The sequence below is a fragment of the Acomys minous genome (genome assembly GCF_964271855.1).
Source record: "Acomys minous genome assembly, chromosome: 4".
Taxonomy (NCBI): domain Eukaryota; kingdom Metazoa; phylum Chordata; class Mammalia; order Rodentia; family Muridae; genus Acomys; species Acomys minous.
Window position 1 is genome coordinate 82,701,419 of NC_140486.1, and position 27,530 is coordinate 82,728,948.

General features: G+C 46.4%; 1 protein-coding gene across 1 annotated transcript in view; it reads right to left on the minus strand.

The window, feature by feature from the left end:
- Positions 1-27,530, minus strand: part of RFTN2 (raftlin family member 2) — a 60,900-nt gene that overhangs the window by 10,566 nt on the left and 22,804 nt on the right. The window contains exons 4-8 of the mRNA XM_084780637.1: positions 26,614-26,887; positions 24,547-24,750; positions 15,955-16,076; positions 14,699-14,802; positions 8,165-8,243 (exon numbers count right to left, since the gene is read on the minus strand). Of these exons, the coding sequence (XP_084636763.1) occupies positions 8,165-8,243; positions 14,699-14,802; positions 15,955-16,076; positions 24,547-24,750; positions 26,614-26,887 (783 nt within the window). The remainder of the gene's footprint in view (positions 1-8,164; positions 8,244-14,698; positions 14,803-15,954; positions 16,077-24,546; positions 24,751-26,613; positions 26,888-27,530) is intronic.

A 27,530-nucleotide genomic window follows, 5' to 3' on the forward strand; every position in this document is an offset into this window, starting at 1 on the left:
GGGCCTCACAAAGTTTCTTGTTCCTGTCTGCCCTGGCGCGCCCTAGCTCTCAGCAAATGCAAACATCAAATCTTTGACCCTTGTCCTTTATTCCTGCTCAGAGTGCTCTGACTGGGGCACTTGCAGCAGGGCCTGAGGGGTCCTCTGAGGGAGGGGCCCGAGTTGAGAGTGGTGCCCGATCCATGACAGGCCTGAACAGCGCTGCTGCCTCCTCAAGCCAAGCCCGGCTAGCAGGCGCCCCTTTCCCACAGGCGGAAAGGTCCCCTTGGCTTGTGCTCACAGCCTTCCAGCCTGACTCACTGGAGCCCTCGGCTGCAACAGGGACAAAGGTGACTTTTGCAATACATTATTGTATGTCAGATAACAGAGGACAGCCCTCACTGCAATGAGAATTTCCTTGATAAAAACAGAATACTCTTTAGAACAATCTATTCGTAGTAATTTACTCTTAGATAATCGTTAATAAGTAAACAGTCAGCAGCTGTAAGTTTGAAATACAACCTGACACAATACCTAAAAAAAAGATTTCAGAATACTCACCTCTGTCTGTGGGAGAACTATGGGGTGTGCTAACTGTGTCTTTCACAATAATTGCCTCTCCCACACAACCACACCCCATGTGAATTATCTTTTAAAACAATCAGCCAATTAGTGATGTCCTAATAACTGCAAACGTCAGAGTCTGACCTCCATCGCATTCTGGGGGACCTTTTATTTCAGTCCCTCGCTCTTCAGTGGTCCCCCATGAAGGATAAGGCTGAGGAGTGTCCGGCCCACACCGGCACTGGAGTCATCTGTCTTTTCTTAGTCTCTTCATCACATTTGCAGAAACAATAGTAGATCAGTGACATAGGACCTGTGTTCTCTAGATAAAACTCTCTGTTACAGAATTGTATGTATATATGTGTGTGTGTATTATAAAATATATTACATACACATTTGATGTAGAGAACCTGGTAAAACAAAGGGAAAAAAAAGGAGAACTCTCTCTTTTTTTTTTTTGTTTTGGTTTTTGAGACAGGGTTTCTCTGTGTAGCTCTGGCTGCCCTGGACTCACTCTGTAGACCAGGCTGGCTTTGAATTCACATAGCTCCACCTGCCTCTGCCTCCCAAGTGCTGGGATTAAAGGCGTGCGCCACCACTGCCAGGCCTCTCTTGTAATCTTATCTCCAAAATTACTACTGTTTGAACCTTGACATACTTAACTGTATCTCCTCTCTTTCTCCTCCCTTCCTCCTTCCCTCCATCCCTCTCTCTCTCTTTCTGCATATAAGTGGTTCATAAAAACACGTTTTTGTAGCTCATCTCCCTCTAGCAACTACCTTGCCGTTCCCCTCTGCATCGGTGCTTTTCCCGCCATTTTCCAGGCTTGCTCATGGCCTCTCCTGCTTCTTCTGATATTTTCTCTATAAAGTGAGAGGGGATTACACAGCTCTGTGTGCAGACCCAATGCCACCCATTGACCCATTCTGTTAGTGTCCCTTCTTGATGCTTTGGCAAAGCACCTGAGAAAATAGACTTGAGGCTTATTTTGTCTCACAGTTTGAGGGGTCACAGTCACCATGGTGGGGAGAGGTGGTAGAGGACGTTTATGACGGCTGGTCACACTGAGTCCTCAGTCAGGAGAGCGAGAATAACGAAGGCCTGTGCTCAGTTCACTGGCTGCTTTTTCTTCAGTCTAGGACTCAGCCTAAGGGAGGAAGGTGCTGCCCCCATCACAGTGGCTCTCGGTCTTAGTAGGGTTCATCGCCATGAAGAGACACCATGACCACGGCAACTCCTCTAAAGGAAAGGATTTAAGTGGGGCTGGCTTACAGTTCAGAGGTTCAGTCCCTTATCACCATCACAGGAAGCATGGCCACTTGAACTAACGTAGCTCACTCCATGTTTACTGTCCTGCTTTTCACAAGACCTGTGAGCAGACACCACCTAACCAGACATCCATTACTATTTGTCCAGCTAGGCTCAGGAAGGCAAGAACACATTCATACGGACACACAGAATATGGGAAGCTAATCTCACAGAATGGTGTCTGCTGGAAGAGAGAGAGAAAGAGAGAGAGAGAGAGAGAGAGAGAGAGAGAGAGAGAAGAATGAAGAGAAAAGGTTGAGGAATGGTTAACTGATGGACATGAATTACAGCTAGGGTCGGAAGTTCTGGTCTGCTGTGGCCCCGTTGGGTGACTGTGTACACTCGATTTCAAAAAGCATTTCATTGTTTTCATCATAAACAATAAATATTTGAAAAGACAGATATGCTAACTTGATTTTAAAATTATACGATGTATATGTGCATTGAAACATCACATTGCATACACACACACACACACACACACACACACACACACACACACACCTTAAATTTTTTTATGCACCAGGGTCTAGAGAGATGACTCAGCAGTTAAGAGCACTGGCTGCTCCTGCAGAGGACCAGGGTTTGGTTCCTGCACCCATGTGGTGCCTCATAACAGTCTGTAACTCTAGGTCCAAGGATGCCCTCTTCTGGCCTTCCTGGGCACCAGACACGCACATCCATCCCTGCAAGCAAAACCTTCATACATACAAAAGTAAACAAATCTTTAAAAAAATTATGTACCACTTAAAAATAGTTTAGATAAAAATACATCCACCCTGCACAAACCAAACCGAACCTAAGCAGTGCCTGACTTCCAGGGGCTGTCTCCACTTTTCTCTTAAAGACAGAGCTCTCTTCCACCGACATCCCACAGTGTTTGCACATAGGATGTTTCATTATGGTGTCAACACAGAGATGGCATTCCCAGTCTTCTGTGGAAGTGGATGTAGCGAGGTGGGGGAGTTCAGATGGAAGAAATGATTGCCTGTGGAAGGCGTTGCCCAGTGCACACTGGGAATTCTCGTTTCCTGCATCTCAGTGGCTGAGCATGGCACTAACTGGCGTAGGGGCTCTAAGGGTAGCAATGCTGATCCAGGTTAGGAAACCCCAGCCCACCCGAGTGCCTGCCCATCTTTAGATACCACCCGAGTGCCTGCCCATCTTTAGGTATCACTGGCATCGTTTCCTATGTGGAAGTCACTTTTTTCCGGGGTTGGTTTGTTTACTGATGCTGTGCACGCCATGGTGTCTGTGTGGAGGACAGGGACAGCTTTGTAGGGTTGGTTTTCTCCCCTGAAGTCATGGATTTCAGAGACTGATTGGCAGCAGGTGCCTTTCCCCCTAACCCTCCTCATAGGCCATCTAGCTGTTTGTTGCTGGAACTTCTTAGTAACTAGTTATTTACGAATTAGTAATCAGCACGGGAAGATGCTGCTGCTGCTGACTCATGCTTTTTCCTTAAATTTCCCAACTTTCTTATTATAAAAAGTTCCAGATATGTAGAAAATTTTAAATCAAATAAGTGTCCAGTGCCCTCTACCTAATAAATATTTGCTGCTTCATAGGTGTGTGTAAGCTTTGGAACTGCAAAACAGACTGATAAACTACATTTCTATATTACAGCTGATGGCCGTTTTAGTTGGAGAAAATACAGGGCCATTTGGTGTTACTGGATTTTTCTCCAGTCTCTTTATACCATTAGCAGAATTTAATGATCTGGTGTTGAAAGAAAAACATTGCTGTGAAATAATTACAACCTCTCATATTGCCAGTCATGGCACCAGACACATTTAGATGTGTTTTCAAAGCAAGTCCTAAGAGCTCTGTGGCATGTGTGGATACAGGAAACGGAGACTGCAGCAGGCGACAGGCGCTGTCTGGTCCTTCCTCCTTCAAGCCCGCAGGGCCCTCTCCCGTTTGTTGTCAGCTCCCAAGCCTACTATGCATGGTAATTCTTTTCTGAGCTTGAAGAAAAGTTGTTTTTGTTTTCTTTTTTAAATTGTTTTATTTTTGGGTTTTCAAGACAGGGTCTCTCTGTGTAGCCTTGGCTGTCCTGGACTCACTTTGTAGACCAGGCTGGCCTCGAACTCACTACGATCTGCCTGCCTCTGCCTCCCGAGTGCTGGGATTAAAGGCATGTGCAACTATGCCTGGCTTATGTTTTTGTTTTCTTAATTCTTTTAAAATTGTGTCTCTGTGCATATGTAGAGTCCAGAAGAAGGGGTCAGAGTCCATGCAGCAGAGTTTACAGGTGGTTATGAGCTGCCCAAAGCAGTGCTGGGGACCGAACTGGGGTCCTCCGGAAGAGCAGCCAGTGAGATTCTCCTCAGGCCCAGACAACAAATACTTTTAAGTAACCCTTTGTCTCTCATACATGATATGGGCAGAATTTTTTAAAAACTGAAATGGTGGCACACTCCTTTAATCCCAGCACTTGGGAGGCAGAAGCAGGTGGATCTTCATGAGTTCAAGGCCAGCCTGGTCTACAAAGCTAGTCCGGGACCGGCAAGGCTACACAGAGAAACCCTGTCTTGGAAGAAAAAACAAACAAACAAACAAACAAAAAACCGGGGGAGCTCTTAGAAGAAAAATTTAAGGTTAAAATTTAGCTGATGGGGGTGAGAATCTTTTTTGTTTAGTTTTGTTTTTGAGACAGGGTAGCCTTGAACTCCTGGCCCTCCTGCCTCCAGCTCCCAAGGTCTGGGATTATAGACTTGCACTGCACGCTCAGCTTTTGACCAGAATCCTCACCCCCCTCTAGCAGAGCTATCATTTTTCATTTCCTGGAATCTTTCTGTAGGCATCTCCTCAAAACACAACAACACAAATAGGACTGAGGAACAGAAAAAAGAACTGAACTCAATGGTACCTCATGCAGGGAAAAGAGGCTAGCCACTGCTCTTGCTTCCTAAGAATTCTGTGCCCTCAAGGGAAGGCTTTATGAAGAAGAAGGCATGGAAAATGCAATCTGTGTAATTTATAAAGCAAACGGTCTTCTATTTATAATTTCTTCATTTACTTTATATATGTGTTTTGCCTCCATGTTTGTCTGGTCACCGTGTGTGTGCAGTTCCGGAGGAGGCCAGAAGATGGCGTCAGATTCCCCTGGCACTGGAGTTACATATGGATGTGAGCCGCCATATGAGTGCTGGGAACTGGAACTGAACCCAGGTCGTCTAAGAACAGCCAGCACTCTGAACTATCTCTAGCTCATCTTCTGTTTATTCTTTAAAGATGAGGGTCTCTTTAAAGATGAGGTTTGTTAGGCTAGCCTCAAGTGCCCAGGCTCCTGTCTCAGAGGTCCGAAGTAGCTGAGAGATGGTGGACACTGAGCTACTTATAAGTTGGATTTTGCTTTGATCTGATGGTAACTGTGTCCTGGTTCTTTCCTTTTGGACTGAAAAGTATTTAACTTGATTTTATGTTACTGGAGTTCAAGTGAAGAGACTGGATATTTTAAAGAGACAGGGAGGTCAGGTGTGGTGGCACAAACCTTTAATCCCAGCATTTGGGAGGCAGAGGCAGGTGGATATCTCTGAGTTTAAGGTCAGCCTGGTCTACATAGTAAGTTCCAGGAAAGCCAGGGAGACCGTGCGTGCGTGCGTGCGTGTGTGTGTATGAGAGAGAGAGAGAGAGAGAGAGAGAGAGAGAGAGAGAGAGAGAGAGAGAGAACTTAAAAATGTTTTATGTTTCCAGCACTAGGGAGGCAGAGGCAGGCAGATCGCTGTGAGTTCAAGGCCAGCCTGGTCTACAAAGTGAGTCCAGGACAGCCAAGGCTACATAGAGAAACCATGTCTCAAAAAACAAAACAAAAAAGTATATATGTTTTATATGACTATTTCATGTGCACACCTGGTACCTGAGGAGATAGGAGAGGGAGTCAGATCCTCTGAAACTGGAGTTAACAATGGTTGTGAGCCACCATGAGTGTGCTGGGAATTGAATCTGGGTCCTCTGGTAAACAAATAGTGTTCTCAATTACTGAGCCATTTTTCCAGCCCCAGAAACATTGAACATGATAGATTTTTTTTTTTAGTTTTTTTTTTTGGGGGGGGGCGGTGGACAGGGTTTCTCTGTGTAAGAGAATGGATAAAGAAACTGTGGTACATATACACTATGGAATACTATTCAGCTATTAAAAACAAGGAATTCCCGAAATTTGTGGATAAATGGTTTGAGCTAGAAATGATCATAATGAGTGAGTTAACCCAGAAGCAGAAAGACTCAAATGGTATATACTCACTTATCTCTGCATATTAGCCCAAGGGGCATGTCCCACGAAAGCCTTCACTTACCAGGAAACTGAGACAGAGGGGAGGACATTCTAGTGGGACTCTAGATGAGCAAATCATGGGAGAATGGCAAAGTAGAAGGATCCAGAGGGTCCTAGAAGCCTACAAGTAGAACATTATGATAGGCAGATTTGGGCACAGGGTCCTGCTCAAACTAAGGCACCAGCCAAGGACAATACAGGCAGTAAACCTTAAACCCCTACCCAGATCTAGCCAATGGACAGAACACTCTCCACAGTAGAGTGGAGAGTGGGATATTACTTTCTCACATACTCTGGTGCCTCACCTTTGACCATGTCCCCTGGAGGGGGAGACCTGGTGGCACTCAGAGGAAGGACAGCAGGTTACCAAGAAGAGACTTGATACCCTATGAGCATGTACAGGGGGAGGTAATCCCCCTCATGAACAGTCATAGGGGAGGGGAATAAGGGGAAAATGGGAGGGAGGGAAGAATGGGAGGATACAAGGGATGGGATAACCATTGAGATGTAACAAGAATAAATTAATAAAGGAGAAAAAAAAGAAAAAAGAAAAAAGAAAAAAAAAAGAAAACGCACGAGCCAGTGTTACCCTCCCTGAGGTGAGGGACACCGTGTTTACATGTGGGTGCTAAGTCAGCCTTTCTAGATGGTGACTCTCCTCCCCTGCCTCCTCATCTTCCTGGCCCGTTCCCTACCTCTCAGCCTACTTATTTATGCAGCCAGTCAACCTTGCTTCAAAACTAACTGAAATTATCATAGCATGGCTGAACTGCATACACTGTTGGTGTGTGTGGGTCCTATCGCAAGTTAGGCATTTTCAGTACAGTCTTCCCCCGATCAAAAACATTGTTCCAGCTTCAAAACACAAGAGTAAGGCACCCTCTGCTCAGTATCCCACCTGAGGGAATAGCAGGACAACAGCCAGACGTCCTGCTCGGGAGGCAGAGGCAGGTGGACCTCTCTGAGTTCAAGGCCAGCCCAATCTACAAAGTGAGTTCCAGGACAGCCAGGGCTATATAAAAAGACGCTATTTCCACAACCCCTTCAAAAAGAAAAGGCTGGCCTGTGTCAGCTTGGGACAATAGAGAAGTGTTGGGTTGTAGTCAGAGGTCAAGATACCCGAAACTGTGCAGAGTTTTGCAAACACAGACACTTTGACTCACAAAACTTAGACAAAGAACGGAAAAAACCCTCTTCTCCCTACCATGCTAGGATTGGTAGCCAAGGCCTGGGAACTACAGTGGAAGAGGACAGGCCAGCAGCACGGATTTATTTTGTATGCACACAGGGACTTTGTAGAAAAGAAGCAAAAACTCAAGGAGATGGCTTGGTGTGGAAGACTTTGAGCAGAGCACAGCTTTTACAGAGGCTGACGGACTGTGGACAAGCGACTGGCCAAGGAAAGGCAGTGTGAGCTTCCAGGGAAGGGGCAGGCATGGGAAAACAGTGGAGAACGAGTTATAGATTCAAGTCAGAAAGAGTCATCCGCAGTACCAGTCCCTTCTGACAAGGGAGAGCAGACGTGTACGAAGATTGGGAACCCGCTACCTCTGTAAGGTGAGGTACACGCCATCCTATGGCAGACACGAAGGGACAGCAGAGGGCATGTCCTGTGTCTGCTCTTTCTTAACTGCCTGCAGCTCAATTGGCCCCGATGCCAATGTGCTGTAGGTTCAAACAGCATACTTCAGTAGCGTTTGCCACTGTGGCATGTTTTGGGAGGGCCGGTATATGTTCTTTCTTTTTAAAAACAAATTACAATTTTTGTGAGTACATGTGTGTGTGAGTGTAGGTGCATGCAGGCCAACAGCATGTGTGTGGGTCAGAGGACAATTTTTGGGAGTCAGTTTTTTCCTTTCTACAGTGGGTTCTGGGGGAACCAGTCAGTTTCTTCTTTAGGAGACTGTTTCTGTGGGGAGCCTCCCACCCCCCCATCCTATTCTGTACTTGGGTTTAGAATGATACAGAGAGCTTAAGGGTAGAATGTTTTACTATCTTGTCTTACTCATAACATCAAACTTGGTGACTTTTACTCACTTCTGGGGTTTGAACAGCTGAGCTCCACGTTGCTGGCCTCTGGAGGAACACGACCTGCTTTGTAGCCAAATTCCCTTCACTGGAAGTTAAAATAGTGACATTAGTGTTTGTGAATTAAGAATCTTTTTAATCCTAGAGAACTTTTATTTGCTTTTTAAAGTTAGATACCAACAAATGGATTTCATTATGGCATTTTCGTATATGTGTCATTATACTTTGTTCTGGCAAATTAGTAATTTTCTCTATATTTGATTAGGTTGACCTACATACATATTTTGTGGGGGTAATCTTCTGATCCCCAAATAGTTATGCAATATGACTCTACAAATTGTATTGAAAAACAAAAAGGAAAAAACCCTTATATTAAAAACATTAATTGGTGGGGGCGGGGTTTAGAGAGATCACTCTGTGTTCTTCCAGAGGACCTGGGTTCGATTCTCAGCACCCACATGGTGGCTCATGGCTGGCTGTAACTCCAGTGCCAGGAGATCCAATGCCTTCTTTTGGTCTCCATTGGCATCTGCCAGGCACACGGTGCACAGACAAACATGCAGGCAGAACATCCAGGCACATAAAAGTTAACTAAATAAGAAGCTGGAGAGTTGACCCAGTGATACTGCTGGGGCGGGAGAGATGGCCGAGTGGTTAAAAGCACTGGCTGCTCTTTCAGAGGATCAGATTCAATTCCCAACATGGACACAACAGCTTACAACTGCCTCTAACTTGAGTTCCAGAGGATCTGATGCCCTCTTCTGGCCTCTGAGGGAATGCATGTGCATGATGCACATAAATGCTGGGAAAACACTCACACACCTTAAAATACATCTGAAAGAATTGTTTAGAAGGTCCTCTGCAAGGGGACCTGCGCTCACTTCCCAGCACCCACAGCAGGTGGCTAAAAATCGCCTGTGCCTCCAGCCCGACAGGACCCCACATTCTCTTTTCTCCCCCATGGGCATTTGCACACACGGGGCACTCATACACACAGACATATACATACACATACATAAAATAATTTACAATAATTAAAAATTCTCTTAACATAATATAGTGATTACAACCACCCCCCAAAACAAAGCCCCCACCTTTGATTATAATCTCACTGGTTTTGTAAAAATTATTTTCATGTTTTGTTTCCTCTCTGGTTCTTCTCAGTACCTGCCTATGTTCATACCTGTGACCAGCGTGTATTTACGTTTCCTTGCATTCCTTCTATATGTGATGGTATTTTTAATGGATACCTAAAATCTTCAAAAAGTGAAGGTACCAGAATGTACTATTATTATTACGTATGTATGTATATATGTATACACATATACATTACACACACACACACACACACACACACACACACACACACACACACAGAGTCTTCCTCTTACAAATTATTTTCCTTGAGATGAATTCTCAGAAATGAGATTACTAGGTAAAAAGGTAAGATGTAAGGCTTTTGGCACGCACTGTCAGAGACTAATTTGGGGAGTCTGTGGGGCACTTTCTATGTGTTTCCCACTGAGACAGCCAAAGCCTGTTCCATTCTTCTCATATGCCTCTTTGTAGCTAGCCACTCTGTTCCTCTAACTTAGCTTTAGCTGTCATCATGGCAGAGCCCCCCTCGCCAGAGCCACTCAGGGCGGGAGCCTCTGGAGTGCTTCCCAGGCTGCCTGGGTCCATGGGGAGGAGTGTTCACAGCAGCTACAGTTGCTCAGTAACCACGTCTATCATGCCAAGAGCCTGCGGCCCTGGGACACAAAGACAGACAGACAGACAGACAGACAGATAGACAGAGACAGAGACAGACCATGAAAAGAGCAGGGAGTAAAACAAGTTACAGACATGGTGAAAGTTGCAATATTTAACTAAACTAATAAGAGATTCTCATCGATTATATTTAAATAATTTATATATACAATCTTAAGTGTGAGCAAAAGACTCAGACAGTTACTTGATCAAAAACTTCGGGTGGCTCATGAAAGGAAAATGTATTCAACCTCATTCATAAGGAAAACAATTACTGAAAGAGCCTGGAGAGACGGCTCAGGCGTTAGAAGCACTTGCTGCTCACCCAGAGCACATGGGTTGGATTCCCAGCACCCAGAGCATGGGTAGCAACTGCCGAACTCCACTTCGAGGTGGTCCCACACCTTTTCCTGGCTTCTGTGGGAGTCTGCACTCGCATGGTGCATAGATATATATTCAGGTGCGTGAGCATGTGCGCGCGCATGCACACACATACACAAGCTAAAAACAAAAACAAAAGTCACATGGAGGCCACAGAGAGCACCACACACCGCACAATGGTGCCGTTTTGAAGTACAGCAATAGCTTATGCTTGAGGAAGAGGAATGCTCCCACCTGGCTGCAAGTGAAAGCAGAAGCAGCCTACTTGAGTCAGTGACGACAATGTTTATGTAGCCGAACTAAACAAAGAATGCCCAATGACCCAGCACTTTGACTTACAGAGTGCCCACAGGTGCACCCCAGGGTCCCTATAAGCTGGGAGGGACTGGCCACAACCACCAACAGGGTAGATACTGTGGAGGAGGACGAGCGGCCGCATTGCTACACACAGACAAAACTCACGAATGAAAGCAACACAGAGAAAAGAGCTTCACAGCACGTAGGTCCACTTCCTGGCTGGCAGTGAGTGAACGCTTAAAGCGTGAGTTCATGTACTTTGTGCTCAATGTACTTTCTATGTGTTTCATTCGCAGTAACTGTTTCTTCTGAGATTTTGCTATTTATTTTTATTTTATGTGTGTAGGTGTTTTGGCGGTTGTATGGTCTGAATGTGGATGCTGGGAGCTAAACCCCAGTCCTCGGGAAGAGCAGAGCCGTCTCTCCAGCACCCACAACTGTTTTAAGGGCAAACATTAATAGTTAACTTATTCCTGGTGCTGTAAATTACTTACATGCCTATGGGTGAGAAGGCCATTGTTCAGATGGGAATCTGCAACTGTCATTTTCCGGGTAGACATGAGGTGCCTGTCAGATCACTGAGAATCTTTATGCCCACAGCCCGGGGCTGCTGTCAGCTTTGGGGAGAGGAGTGTCTTTTTGCACTCAGCAGCTGTTACTGTTCTGACTCCTAACTGGCGAAGAGTGGAGAAAGTGACTCGTGGATGCTCAGCCTCACACAGGGACATCCACACCACCTGCTCGAGCCTAAGGGAGCATGGCAGAGTGGTGGGCTGGAGAAGGGGTACGGCGCCGTGGGGTGGCTATGGCACTCCTGACCTCTTTCTCAGTGCTGTGATAAATTACGGGCAGAAGCCCCACAGGTTGGCAGCATCAACATCCTCTGTGGAGGGGGATGGGAGCGACGGGCAGTGAATAGTTGCCAGGAGAGGAAGGAACATTTTTGGCAGTGATGTGGCTACTGGGAAGGTACCCACGTGCCTGGAAGTGAACCCTGATCCTTTTCCCGTAAGTAACCCAAAGTAAACTTATTGGTTCACCAAAATCAACCAAACAAAAAGAATGGATTCGTCTCTTGACCATTTAGTCACATGCACATGTGAGGTAAAAGGTCTTAACGGCACGCAGCCTGGTGTGGGGCATTCCTCTGTGGCCGCAGCACTAAGGAGACCGAGGCTATGTGTTAACACGACAGGAGAGGTACACTTGGCTGTCTCGTAAATGACTTCAGGACCAGGCGCCATGGCTGCTTCTGCATCTTTTCATGGGTAGATTGACCTTTTCTTTTTCTTTCTTTCTTTCTTTCTTTCTTTCTTTCTTTCTTTCTTTCTTTCTTTCTTTCTTTCTTCTGAGACAGGGTTTCTCTGTGTAGCCTTGGCTGTCCTGGACTCACTTTGTAGAACAGGTTGGCCTCGAACTCAAACCGATTCACCTGCCTCTGCCTCCCGAGTGCTGGGATTAACGGCATATGCCACACACCACACCTTTTGTTTCTTAATTTCACTTAACAATGTTTGGAGAGTGTCGATACATTATAAAACATCAAATAATAACAACTGAACAGAAGCAAAGACGTGCCCTTTCCCCATTATAGTCTGGAGACACGCATCTATTCTAGAAGCACCGTGGAGCTGGTCTGAGGGTTGCTAGACACATTCAAACCCTACAGCGTTGGATTATTCCCCAATACTGTCCTGAAACTTACCTTAAAAAACCCTTAACAAATGAAGAAAAATTTAATTACTTTATGTTTCTGGGTGTTTTGTCTGTATGTAAATGTACCACATGCCTGCAGTGTTTCAGGAAGCCAGAAAAGGGCATCGGATCCTCCTGAGACTGGAGCCACCGACGGCTGTGAGCCACTGTGTGGATGCTAGGAATCAGACCCGGGACCGCTGGAAGAGCAGCGGTGCTCCTAACCACTGAGCCACCTCTCCAGGCCCCCAATCCTTAACAGTTACTACAGAAAGGATTCCCTGGCCACGCGTACTTAGTGAGCAGTCAGCCCCTTGTCATTCTAATAGCACAGAGAGATAAGCCCTCACAGGGACGGGGAAGAGGGCCGCCTCCACAGCCTAGGAGGATCTGGGGCGCAGGAGAAATGTGCACGGTGGTAAAGTCGTGGCACCTCTCTCCCTCTGCTCAAGAGCTAGCAATACAGCCATTCCTCGTGAGGGCGTCTCCAAAGCATGGGCTGCAGGTTAGGACCTCACAGTTTGTCCCAAGATGGCTGAGTCTGGCTTCATGTCTCACAGCCTTACTCCCCCCTTCAGGTCTACGGGGATCACAGCAGACTTTGTTCCACCCGTAGGCTTAGGCCTTCGTTCCCAAACGGATCCTGACCGGATACAGGAAATGCCACTGGAGCTCAGCAGAAGCGGGCTGGCTGCCAGACGCCCTGCCCTTTCATTCAGAGCACTGTGGGAAATGCTTAGCAGCGAGGCCAGCTGGGAGCCCCAAATGAACGACAAGGCTATACGTCTCCTCAGGGGAAGAGGAAGGGGACAGGTTCAGGGTTTATGCATTTTGGAAGGTCTGTAATTCTTCCTGTATCAGGCCAAATGACACCTAGGAGGGCCATGGAAAAGAGACAAATAAGCCGGACATGGTAGTGGCACACACCTTTAATCTCAGCGCTTAGGACAAAGAGGCAAGTAGATCTCTGTGAGTTTAGGGCCAGCCTGGTCTACCAAGTGAGTTCCAGGATAGCTAAGGCTACATGGAGAGACCTTGTCTCACAAACAAACAAACAAACAAACAAAACGAGCTGAAGGCACAGACACACAAGTTGTTCAGGCGGTGTGTGTGGAACGGTGGGTACTGACCCATGGCTGAGGCAGAAGAGTTTCTCTGTGTTTCAGAAGCCCCTGCAAATTTCTCAAATGCCTGCATGTTTCAAGAACTTGGGCCAAGGCAAATGCCTGGGTCCCGTCGTCTAAGCGTCTGCCTGTCCCACTGGGGTGGGTCTGCAGCATCTGTAAGCATCATGCGCTGGCTCACGTAGCCCACTGTGAAGACTGAGTGGTCCCTGCTGGACTGATGCTCCACAGGTACGGTAGATGGAAAAAGTTAGGAAATAATGTGCGAGGGAGTTGGCACTCAGAGAGGAAAATGGACGAGCTGTTTGTTTGTCTCTTGTTGCTTCTCTGAGTGTCTTAGCGCGTCCTTGATACCTCTGCCCTTGGGAAAAAAAAGTGTGGCTTTATCCTAAAGCCATGTGAGGCACAGGTTTTTACAGTCTGCGAAGCCCAGGGGAAACAGGTGAGACCTGGAAGCGTGAGTTCTCACACCTGTGCCTAGTCACACACGATGGCCACTGGGAATAGGAAGCCATGGGGGGGCACTGTGCCACCCGAGGAAAGTAGACACTGGGTGGGGCAGCTGTGCCAGGCAGTGATGCTCAGGGTGACAGTCAGGGTAGAGGTGGCATCTCCGGGATGAAGAGACAGTGAAGCAGCTTACACGGAAGAATCAACCAGCTCCTTTAAAAATTATTTAATTAGATGGGCATGGTGGTGCATGCCGTTAATCCCAGCACTTGGGAGGCAGAGGCAGGTGGATTGCTGTGAGTTCGAGGCTAGCCTGGTCTACAAAAAAAATGAGTCCAGGATAGTCAAGACTGTTACACAGAGAAACCCTGCTGTCTCGAACACACACACACACACACACACACACACACACACACACACACACACACACATTTAATTAATAAGATTTGGTGACCAACGCTCTCTTCCTGAGAAAGTCTGAGCAGAGAGAGGAAATGAAAGTGCACACTGCGAGCTTCTGAGTCCAGTGTCAGTGTGGGCATCCGAACAAGCACTGCAGGGGACAGCTAACCTGTCACCTGGGAGCACGTGGAGGAGCAAGGCTCCCTGCCTGCTCCCACCCACAAGCCCTGAGCCTGACTTATGTGGAGACAGCTCTGTCCCCAGCGTGAGGAGGCCAAGGTTTTGTAGGCCTGGACCACGAAGGGACTGGATTTGCTAACCTCCCAATTCCACGGAACCACATTAGAAGCGTTTCTCACAGTCTTTAAACAAACGTCAGTTAATTTATCTCACAAATGAACAGATTTTAGGATGAAATGTGTAGACGAGGACTCAGGGGCATTACCTGTCGTGTCTCAGTATGGGCGTAGGCAATACGCTTGTCAGAAGCCATCCAAACTCGGCCAGGGTGTGCAGCAGCGGGCCGTAATCAGTCTTGACTTCACAGCCCTGCGTGAGTAGGCATAAGAGTTGACAGTCTGGTGGCAAAGGCAGCTGGCTGCCCAGCAGCTGGAAAGAGGGGTGGCGGGGGTGGGGTGGGGTGGCGGGGCCTCCAGTATGTTTCTCTGTCCACTGGTCCAGGGCCACGAGGCCCATGCAGGCCCCAGAAGCCCGCCTTTCGCCACTGCTCCCTTCTTCACACACAGCACGTGAACAGCAGCCATTCAGGCCTTTCTGTGGTCCTGGGAAAGCCGAGGTTCTCAGACTCCAATGTGTAGAGCTGGGAATCTGCATTTTAAAAGCTCCCTAGGGCGTCAGCTCCGTGACTGCTTACAAAGTAGGTTCGGCCTGGGCACTGGGCTGCGGGTGGGCAGCCAGGGGACAGGGCCTGGGTGTGTAGCCTCTGTTCCTGTCTCACCAGAGCTCACTTGCAGCTTAACTTATGCCTCACCCCTTCCCCAGCCCCCTCAGTGGGGTTTCCAGTTTCTGTGAAAATGAGCTCTGTCCTCTATGGCTTTGTAAGGCCAGAAAGTCAAAATGTTTTCTTGAAAGACCCCATCTGTGAGGGCCTCGTACCCTCAACAAGGGGTCCCTGAAGGCATCTGTCCCCCTCAGAAGCAGTGGATGTGGACATCTGAAGTTGGGACTGTACAACCCCAGTAGCAGTGTCACCTCTGATTAGGAAGGACAGTGCTGTGTGACATATCTGTCCTGGCGCCCACACAGGCAAGAAAACCTTTGGCTGTTTTTACTTCAAAAATCACCTTGTATGGTTAAAGAAGGCACATCATGTTGATTGCTCATTGGTTCAAGACTAGGTGATGCCTGGACCAGTATTTCCAGCCAATCGTCAAGGCATTTTGTAGTGACGGTTTCAGCACCATGGGATTTTTGTTTGGGGCTAAAAAATCTCAGGTTTAGGGGAGCCTATTTTATTTTATTTTTTTTAGGTGTAGACAACTGTTTTTGCTATTTTACTGAAATGTTTGAAAACGTGGGTAAAGCACACCGAAGAAATTCGTCCATCCTTTTCTAATGACATTTTGATGCGAGGGACCATCTGTGTTTAAGGATGATACCACATGTACCGGGCAACGATGACCTTTAGTGTGTAAAATCAAACACACAAGGAAACCAGACCTGTCAGAAACTGCAGCTCACCTCGATGACGGTCCACTGTTCCACCACAATGGCATCGTTTCCTCTCCTGTTAGAACCGGGAACTCCAGAACCTTCTTCTTCATAGATAAAAAAGCCTTCCAGAGATTTCGGTGAATGGTCCCCTGTGGGGGGAAAAGATACAATTCAGTCATAAGTAAACTATACCTGTTTCTAAGGATTGCCAAATTCCTTAGGGTCACCGTGATAGCAAGCTGGAAAAAAACTTGTCAACTGGAAGCTGTTTCCTTGGGCGTGCACCCCAGGTTCCAGCCTGGCAACGCACAGAAGCTGGGTGAGGTGGCTCGCACTTGTAATCCCAGGATTTGAGGAGAAGCAGATATAGGAGGCCATCCTCGGCTACATAACAGGCTTGAGGCCAGCCTGGGCCACATGGCATGCTGTTTTAGAACACAGGAATAGGCTGGAGAGATGGTTTAGCACTGCGCTGCGTGTTCTTCCTGAGGATGGGGTTCAGTGCCAGCACCCACACTGGGTAGCTCACAGCTGCCTTTAGCCTCAGCTTCAGGGAACTCCATGCCCTCTTTTGGACTCCAAGCCCCAGGTTCAGTGAGGGGCCCTGCTCCCCAAAATAAGGTGCAGAGTGACAGGGAGAGATAGCTGGATGTTGACCTTTCTGGTCTCCACATGCATGCGCTTGGGCAAGTGCACACATGTATCACCCCCCCCCCCCACGCACACGTTATAGACACCGAACAATTCGTTACTTCAGTGCCTTAAAAAATCCCAAGTCCCCACACAGTGACCGGAAGACGCTAGCAGAAGTTATTGTCCCAGAGCCCTGCTGGGAAGGAAGTTTAAAGGAAGTCCTCCCTGAGTTTTTCTTGAATAGTTGACAATAAGCATATGGACTAACCTAAAGGGCTTAGTGGGAATTCTTTTGTCTCCTTTTTTGCAATAGAAGATATTTTTTTCTCATGGTCGTGTGGTGGGTAAACATAGTGGGGCTTATGTAGCACATGTCACATCCAATTTTCCCCTGTTTGCCACAGAGAACAGAATTGTTTTGTTACAATTATAACATGTACATACTAATTATAATGATGACATTTGGTTTTTTTGCCTATAAATATGTGGTTATACATCAGAAGTCTTAATAAGTATTTTCATTTCAAAACAAATGTTCCCTCCTGCCCTCTAAAATAAGAGCCCATTAGTGTAATAAATGCCTTTAATCCCAGCACTCAGGAGGCAAAGGCAGGCAGAGATCTGAGTTCGAGGCTGGCCTGGTCTATAGAGTGAGTCCAGGACAATGATGGCTACACAGAGAAAACCTGTCTCAAAAAACCAAACCAAACCAAACCAAACCAAACCAAACCAAACCAAACCCAACCAAACCCAAAATTGCTTAGGATGCTCCGAATATAATCTGTACTGTATGTTTATATTTTATTAAGGAACATATTTTCTAATTTACCAGCATAATAATTTTTATTTTATTGTCACAATCTCCATTAAAAATGATTTGCTGTTCTAAAAAAATTCTTGTTTTGTCGGGAAATTCTGCTGCCAAGGGCACAGGTCCACCATGACCAGTAAGCCCTGAGCTGTGTGCAAAATGCAGGATTCCCTTTGTCAGTGGGGTTCCTCTTTGCCCAGGGAACCCAGGTCCCCACACCCTCTACTTGAGGCACGTCATGAAGTCCTAGGGAAATTACAGGTTCCACTCTTTTTCTCCTGATAAGAACCCATTCAGCCTCAGGAGGCAGAGGCAGGTGGATTGCTGTGAGTTCGAGGCCAGCCTGGTCTACAAAGTGAGTCCAGAACAGCCAGGGCTACACAGGGAAACCCTGTCTCAAAGCAAAACAAAACAAAACAAAACAAAACAAAACCAAACCCCCACAGTTCCCCCCCCCCCTTAAAAAAGAACGGATTCAGCCTGGGATTCCTGGCATGCCTCTCCATATAAATGAGGCATCTCAGTGCCTTCAGCAATAGTCTATACCCACCCTGAGGTCCCTACCTCCTTTCCAAAGTTCTATATAACCCTCATTCACCCGGAATAAAAATTGAACTGCCTCCCGGAAGCTGGCCTTGGAAGTTGTCCCTGTCGGTCACTCCTGCTCCCTTTGCCCTCATAGACCAACCATTACACTGATAATTTTCTGAACAAGAAAGGCTAACAAATTTTCACATGATATTTTAAGCTTAGAAAATAAGACAAAACTAATTTTAATGTAATTGTTTAGTTTAATATTTATTTAGAGACTGAAATATGAGAGCAAATTTTTTTTCTTTTTTTCTTTTTGAGACAGGGTTTCTTTGCAGCCCTGGCTATCCTGGACTTGCTTTTGTAGAACAGGATGGCTTCAAACTCACAGAGATCTGCCTGCCTCTGCCTCCTGAGGTTGGTTGGTTAACCAAATTGGTTAAATAAACCAGGCTGGCTTCAAACTCAGAGATCTGTCAGCCTCTGGGATAAACGGCATGTGCTACCAAGCTCGGGTAAAGCTTTAATTTTTAAAAATTATGTCTGTCTATCTGTGTAGTGTGTGTGTCCAACTTATGGTGCTTGTGGAGGTCATAGGCCAACTTGCGGGAGCCAGCTTTCTTCTTCCCTGTGTGATCTCAGCCGGCAAGTGTGGCTGCAAACACCTTCACGTGGAATCACCACACCGACCCACTTCTAAACCCCTCGGTTTAAAAGCAAGCACAATTTGTACACTCCAAACAATGTGGAGATAAAAATGAGGCTCACGGTAATGCAACACTGTTGGTGAATGCTGTACGAAGGAAACCAGATACAAAAGACTACAAATAGCCTGGCCGAGCGCTAGCCAAGACCTGTAATCTCGGCACTTATGAGGCTAAGGTGGAGGGGTTTTGCTGGGTTGAAGGGCAATACAGGCTATGGAATGAAACCCCTTTTCAAACATCATGTGGGACAAAGTAGTATAATTTGTAGAATAAATTCTATCTCGGTGTAGTCCAAAACAGGCATCCCAGGGCAAGTGATGAGGAGAGAGCCAACAGTAGCTGGAAGGCCACAGGAAGCCTTCTGAGATCCTATCAAGTCCTGATGGTGAGTCTGTGTGTTCCCTTTAGCTACACGTCGGATGAATGCTCTCTACTCTGTATGCCGTACTTTAGTTACAAACTCAAGTCCTTGCTTTAGAGTCACTAGTTGGCTCTCTCAGCGCTCACACTAGGGCCACTGATGCCTGCACTGACTGTTCTGGGAGGGAGCTCTTAGTTTTTGACACATCCTCCCAACAGCAGTGGCAGCGAGGATGAGCTGCAAGGACGGCTTGGAGAGGGGTTAAGTTTCCAGGTGCCGGGGGCATGGATCTTAAGGACAGCTTCTTCTGGGAGCATTGCCCCTCAACATGGCAGAGCACAGATAACACTGGATAGCCCAGAACTTCCCAACCGAAGGGCCTTCGCGTTTCAGGCATGTCAAAATACAGGGCGCCCCCTCCTGCCCAGGGAAGTTTTATCCATACGCTCTCCATGTCTGACAGTGGTAGCACGTTCTGTGTGCATGTTCTGAAAATGTTATGAAGCTCGGCATGACCCACTGTTCTCGCTCCCTCCTTCCATCCTATTCTCTCCTGAATACCAACACTAGCCAAATACATATGTGTTGCTGAGACAAAAGTGAGTCTCAGCAAGCATAAGGTTTCTTTATTGTCAAGGTTCTGTCTTAAATGCAAACTTTGCATTCCTCTTAAATATATTCATCTTACCCAGGCATGGTGGCACACTACCTTAATCTCACAGCTGAGGAGACAGAGGCAGGTGAACCTCTGTGAATTCTAGGCCAGCCTTAGCCTACACAGTGAGCTCCAGACCAGCTAGGGTCACATATAAACAGTTAAAATATATTCATCTTGACTGGTTGTGGGTAGTGCTACCTGTAATCTTAGTTACTTGGGAGGCTAATGCAAGAGGATTGTAAATTTGAAGTCAGCCTGGGCAACTTAATGATACCCCTTTCAGAGTGAAACACAACACAACACACACACACACACACACACACACACACACACACACACACACACACACACTGAAACCCCAAAAGGCTGGGATTAGTTTAGTTGTACAGTGCTTGCCACACATTGGTGAGGTCCGGGGTTTGATGCCAGAACCACAAAAGAAAAACAAATATACTCATTGTATCTTTAAAAGAAATGCTTGCCCACCATTTCCCTTTCTTTAAAAAAAAACAAAACAAAAAGTAATTTGAGAAAGGAAAAAACCCTTTCCTCAAGTTCCAGCAAGGTTTATCCTGCAAAACTGTGACCTTGTGACCTATACATTGCCTGGCTCAGGAGCAAATGTCCTAAGGGTACTTATGTGTGGGTCAAGGGGCGTAAGGCTGAAGGATTCCCTAAGACTGAGCTACCTGTCTGGACATGTGACCTTACATATTTCTTTTAGCCATGACAGCGACATTAATATAAACGTGAGCATTGCCAACACCACATTTCTGGGACTTGTGGTCTAGAGGCCGTGTTGCTTATTAAGCTGTCAGTGTGCACGGTCACTGCTATTCTGTGTCTCTATCACGCCCTATCAGAATGATCTCAACCTCTCTTTAGGAACTGCTAGAGTCATCAGCTGTGTTGGTTTGAATGAAAATCGCCTCCATAGGCTCATATAGTTGATACTTGGTCCCCAGTTGGGGGGAACTGTTTGGGAAGGACTAGGAGGTGTGGCCTTATTGAAGGAGGTGTGGCCTTATTGAAGGAGGTGTGGCCTTATTGAAGGAGGTGTGGCCTTATTGAAGGAGATGTAGCCTTATTGAAGGAGGTGTGGCCTTATTGAAGGAGGTGTGGGCTTTGACGCCATTCCCTGTTAGTGTTCTCTCTCTCTCTCTCTGTCACCTACTTCCAGGTAAGGATATGCGCTCTTAGCTCCAGCTCCAGGGCCATGTGTGTCTGCCTGCTGCCTCACTCTCTGACATCGTGGTCACAGACTCCAACCCCTGTAATTGTGAGCCCCAAATTAAAATTCTTTAATGAGTTGCCTTGGTCATGGTGTTTGGTCATGGCAATAGGAAAGTAATTAAGACATCACTCTTTCTCTTCTTTTCCTTTATGGTCCATGTCCCCAAATGAAGCCAGAAAGGTCCTTTCAAAATGAAAACCAGATCATGGCTCCCTTGTAAAATATTTAGCTAATGAACTGAAATAAATATCCTACATGGCAGTTAGGATGACATACTCTGGCTTGGGAGATGGCTCAGTAGATAAAGACATTTGCAGCCAAGCCTGGTGATCTGACTGCAAGGAAGGACCTGACCCCTCTAAATTGTCCTTTGACCTCCACACGTGCACTGTGGCAAGCACATACCCACATACCTACATAGAATTAGTTAAAAAATGCGCACACACTCCACCTTGTTGGCCACACTACATCCTAGTTGTGCAAGTGTGGGCATGTGGCTTAGAGGCTGTACCCATCAGTTTTCTCATAGGTTTGCTTGTGTGCATGGGATGAATTATTCCACACAAGGTATAGAATGATGCTGGCAGAGAGCAAGAAAGCACACTGGCCAGCTCTTGCCAATGCTGCGTCGATGCACAGGACCCTGCATGATGGCCCTGCCCACCTCTCACACCTGGTCCAGAGCCATCCTTCCCTACATGCTCTGCTCCTGCCACACAGACCTGCCAGGTTCTTCTCGCTTGCTCTGCACTCTTGCCTTGATGGGTCTGGCCCGGTTCTTACATGCCTGCCGCCTATGGCCTCCTAGGTTATTACTGTCCTGTACATATGTTTGTGTATGCATGTGTACACATGTGTGGGTGTATGCATGCTACAGCACATGTGTGGATATGGGGGAGGTTTGTAGGGGTCAGTTCTCTCCTTCTGTCATGTGGGCCCTGGATAACAGAATTCAGTTGGTCAGGCTCAGAGTCAAGCACTTTACCTCGGGGCGAGTTGCCACCTCGCGAGTCCCAGGCCATCCTTTCTCGTACATTCTTTCCTGGTTCTCTTGTCCCCATGTTCTGCTGGGTATTCTCTGAACATTTTTCTTTGTTTGTTTGTTTGTTTGTTTTGTTGTTGTTTTCCAGAGGGTTTCTCTGTGTAGCCTTGGCTGTCCGGGACTCACCTGTAGACCAGGCTGGCCTCGGACTCACAGACTCTCCCTACTTATGCCTCCTCGAGTGCTGGGAATGCAGGTGTGCGCCACCGTACCCGGCTTATTTTTTTTCTTACTTTTGAATTGTGTGTATGAATGTATGGTTTCACACCTTCACAACCTACTTTGTGGCCACACTTGCTCATTATTGCAAACTCGGAGCCTGAGCATATACATAGATGAGAAACAAAGACACACACTTTCCAGCCTTGTCACCCCACTGCACTTCTTGAAGCTCCTTGAAAGGAAGAGAATATATATATATATATATATATATATATATATATATATATATATATATATATATATATATATCAAAAGGGAGCCATAATGTAGCATACAAAGTGGGTCTAGGGGGAGAGGGAGACTACACTATGCGGATGATCCTGTGTGTGTGTGTGTGTGTGTGTGTGTGTGTGTGTGTGTGTGTGTGTGTAAGGGAATTCCAGAGATCTTGCAGTGTTAGGTCATGCTCTGCCAAGGTTAGCTTTTCACTATATTTCCTCCTCTCCACAGCTGTCTCTAGAACATTTTCTCCAGTGTGATGGGCAATATTGAGTTTTCCTCCCCCTCCTCCTTCTGTTTTTTCTTTTTGTTTTTTGTTTTTGTTTTTTTTTAGACAGGGTTTCTCTGTGTAGCCTTGGCAATCCTGGACCAGGCTGGCCTCAAACTCAGAGATCCACCTGCCTCTGCCTCCCCAAGTGCTGGGATTAAAGGAGTGTACCATTGCTCCTGGCTAAGTTTTATACTTCTATTTCTCCATACTGAATTGATTTCTGACAGTATTTGGGATGTTTCCCTGTGTGTTTGGGATGGCAGGCATTAAACATTCAAACAAAGAGTCCAATCAATCTGCTTCTTCTCACAGTGACACACACCCTGACCAGTCTCCCCTCTGCAGTGTCCCTAGTCACTCTCAGGAAAGTCCTAGTGACACACCAGTGCCTGGGCCCCACAGACTGAGGTGGACAGTAGAGATCTGGCAAAGAACAGTGTCTGAAAAGACATTCCTGAGGTGCTGAAAGATGGACAGTCTCCCCGGGGCTCTAAGAACTAAAGCTCCACATGGTTTCTGCCTAAGCAGCTGCTGTAACTAATTTTATTTCCATCAGGCCAGGCCCAAGTCAGGAATGCCCGAGAGAGACTGCAAAGAGTATTTTTGCTTTTCCTTAGGCAGTTTGTCACTAACCAAAACTTGAAATGTCACCAACTTAGATGCTGCAAAGAGAAGATGGAAAAGAGAGGGAGAGAAACAGTGAAGCTCAAAAACCTGCCTCCAAATAGACGGTCTGTACGGAAGTATGTCACTGCACGAAATGCGTGCCCAGAAGGGAGCCTCGGGACCTCATCTGCCCTGTCCTCACTGGAGTCCCACAGCAGCAAAGAGGGAATTTAATTTCCGCACTAGGAAACAGCTCGCCCGCCCAGGTCCCCAGACCACAGAGCTAGAAAGTTTCAGGAGAATTTAAACCCAGGTCCATTGGATTCCTAAGCCCTCTTTCTTTACATCAAACCTTGTTATTTCTACACAAGACCAAATTGGAAGATGTTTCCAGCAAACAGAAGACGCGGAGGAATTTTCACTGAGCACCTGCTGTGCGCCAGGCATCTCTGCATGATGTTGTATGCTCAGGCACACCTTGGGCTCTAGGTAAAAGGATCTCCTGGAGCCACAGGTTCCGTGCCGTCATAGCTGCCCCAGGGAAGGCATTACACGGTTCCTTTTAGGACGGAGTGGTCTGATTTCTCCCCCACTCTTTGTTCCAACCTCATTGAGCTTGAAATCATAGCAACCCCAGATCCCACCTTTCTGATGCATCCTCTCCCGTCTGCCCACGCTTTTTTTCTTCCATTTCTTTGAACACTAATCTCTCTTAAAGTCCTTTTAAAGGAAAGTCTTTTGTTTGTTTTTGAGACAGATAAGACATTTTAATTCAATGAAAAAGATTAGAAAAAGAGAAACAACAATCAAACAAAACTCGCAAACAAAAAAATCATTTTATCTCTCTGTGTGTTTGCTGTGGCATATGGGCACATGTGAGCCACGTGCATGCCTCTGCATTCATGTAGAGGCCAGAGCTCACCTTGGGGAAGTTGGTTTTCTTCTATCTCGGGTCCTAGGCCTTGAACCCAACCCAGCTTGTGGGGGCCTGCTGCGGCTTCCTTTGTCTGCTGGCCAAAGCTTTTTTTTCCCCCCCGAGGCAGTTTCTCTGTGTAACTTTGGCTGTCTTTGGCTGCCTTGAACTCACAGCAATCCACCTGCCTCTGTCTCCCAAGTGCTGGCATTAAAGGCGTGCACCACAATGCCCAGCTAGCCCAAAGCTTTTAAATCAAAGCTACAAATCTGTGCAGTGACTGGAATATATATTTAGAAGAATTATACCCATCCTTATAGCCATATGACTCCAAAGGTAAAAATACTTTCATTGGTTTTAACGTAAATTCAGATTATTTACATATAAATATATTCCTATTGTGAAACTCACCTTTAGGTGTCTCCCAACATACAAAAGAGTCAATCAGAGACAAGCCTTGCTTGTAATAAAATGTAGTTAATTCTAGCCAGTTGGCATCAAGTGTGCTGATGACAGCTCCTTTCCTTGTCACTTTCATGGACAGGACGCCTTCCTGATAGGTCCAGCAGGCTGAGTCCTCCTCAAAAGCGTTGAAGACCATGTAGAGCTTGTTATCTGGAGCGAAGTGTTCACAGAGAAGGGAAAAACATAATCTTACCATTCAAAATTCACAAACAGTTTGTTCTTCATGAGACATTAAAAACATACAAATAAATATAGAAATAAGAAACATACCCACCACTCAATTAAGGAAATGTGTGTGTATATGTTGTGATGTGTGCCTGGGTGCATGCACATGTGGAGAGCGGAGGCTGATGTTGCGTGTCTTTCTCAGTCCTTCTCTACCTTAGCTTTTGAACCCAGAGCTCATGATCTGGCCATCTTGTTGACCTGTCCAGCACTGGGGTTACGCGCATGCACTTCACAGCTGCCTTTTATGGGGGAGCTGGGCAACAGGTTGATATTTGTGGAGCAAGTGCTTTCCTGACTGAGCCGCCTCTACACCCTCCCTACCCCCACCTCAGCTTAATCAAATGCTAACATTACAGCATGTTGGCTTTGAATTATTTCCTAATAGAAATAAGACAATGGACACAGTGGAGGCTGCTATGCAGTATTTACCCAGCAGTATATAGTCCCCAATCCCAGTCTCTAAAAACGCTAGAATGAATTTGATACTTATTGTTCTCACAAAAGTTTTTAATTTTTAAATGTTATTTACCATATAAATATTTTACTGTTTAAAAATATGCTTTAACAGGAGTTGAGGATTTAGCTCAGTGGTAGAGAACTTGCCTAGCAAGTACAAGGTCCTGAGTTTGGTCCTCAGCTGAAAAAGAAGAAGAAGAAGAAGAAGAAGAAGAAGAAGAAGAAGAAGAAGAAGAAGAAGAAGAAGAAGAAGGAGAAGAAGACGCCCAACCCCCAAACTCCAGCACAACTTTACAGTTTACTGTTCAATATTCATCTCCTGGTTCCTTCTCTAGAAGATGGTGCTCAAATAATTCCCTGCCACACACAGAACACTGGACGCGTCCCAGAACCTGAGAGCCTGCAGTCCACTGCGCAGTCTAGGGCCAGAGCTCATACAAGGCTGGGAGCAGTTGTCAACTAGCCAGGGTTGCTGTGGCAGACACTGGGCTGCTTCCCTTTACAGCCCCGTGAGAGAGGCTCTACATTTGTCTCCAGAGCCCATGTTAGCTCCATGGTTTACAGAGTCTTTAGTTTCCTTTGATGTTGCTTTGAAAAAAAATTCCTGCAAAGATGTCAGGAAACTTTTACACAGTCAAAAAGAAAAGAGTAAATACTCTCCGATTTCTTGGGAAAACTTGAGACTTGACAGAGAAGAACAAAGCTATTGTCTATAGCTATTTCTGGCTGTGGGCAGCCTTGTTACAATATCTGACTCATCATAATGTTCCATTGTCATTTTCCAGTGATGATCAAAGCACGTCCACTGAGCTCAGAGGTGGAAAGCGTGTGTGCAACAGGAAAGGCCTGCACCGAGGTTCTCACACCCTGCTTCCCAGACACTTGTAAGCTAAGCTGCTGTCTTGGTCAAGTCCGTTCTTTCATTTCATTAGAGGGCTAAGGTGACTGACTGGCTCGCAGCGCCAGGGGGAGAAGCAACGTCTGGAACACTGCCCTGCCTTACTGCTGCCTATAATAACTTAAAAACAATCCCACAAGTTTAGATTATTAGTTCACTGTCCTCATAATTGGCAGACACTTGCTTTGTCTTATTTTCTTTAAGATAAATGTGTAGTTTGGGGAACATAAGAATACACTCTCACTGGGCGTGGTGGCTCACGCCTGTAATCCCAGCACTCGGGAGGCAGAGGCAGGCAGATCTCTGTGAGTTCAAGGCCAGCCTGGTCTAGAAAGCGAGTCCAGGACAGCCAAGGCTACACAGAGAGACCCTGTCTCGAAACCCCTTCTCCCCAAAAAATGAATACACCCTCTTCCCATGTGTTCCCTTACCTTCTCCCCACTTTGGTTTAGGGGTACTGGGACTACTGTTTCCTTCTGTCGGATGCTGTCCACTTTCATGTTCCTCCTCCACTCCACTTTCAGATGAGTGTCCGCTGAAGGCTCCTTCGTTCCAGCTTTTGCAGTTGTCTTGGGAACCATGTCTTATGTGCAGCCCCGACTCTACAACGCCATCATGGCTGGCTCCATTACAGTGTTTAGACGGCAAGTGATACTGTGATAGGAATCCGACAAATTTCATTCCTCTTTTAGCAGCAGCATTGATCTGAGGTTTAAACAGATGGCAGGACCAAAGTTAACCCCATGTCTGACCCAGTCCACCACCCTTCAGTCCCTGAGGAGGCCATCCGAAGACACAGGAAACTGGTAAGACACACCGCTCGGCCAGCTGAGACCCTCTAAAGCACACAGTCCCCCAAGACCATGTCTCAGTGCCAGCATGACTTGTCACACAGAACTAATCCTCTTGAGAAATGATAAAAACGGGACCATATTTTTCTCTGAAATTCTGCCACATGTGGCAAGAGCTAGTAAATTTATAGAATGAGTTTTGGAGACTATTAACTATGGTCTTTCCAGCTGGAGCAAAATTAAAGACGGCTTCAGAATACTCCCAAGGTAACTGAAACAAATACAGCTGCATGATTAAAGAAGACATTGATTTAAAGACAAAACGCACTCAGCACTATTTGATGTTGGTCAAGAAAGATGTTAAAAGATCATTTGTGCACATATAAAGTGTGAGTCCAGCTTGAGGCGGCTGAAATGCAGCTTTCCAATCTGTGACTGCGGGACGGCTGCCTCTGACCTGGGCCAGATACATGGGATTAGCTTTGTTCCTGCCAGTCAGTAACCAGGCTTGGAAGCACATGCCATGAAGTCAGAGAAATGGTTCGAGATCTTAGCCG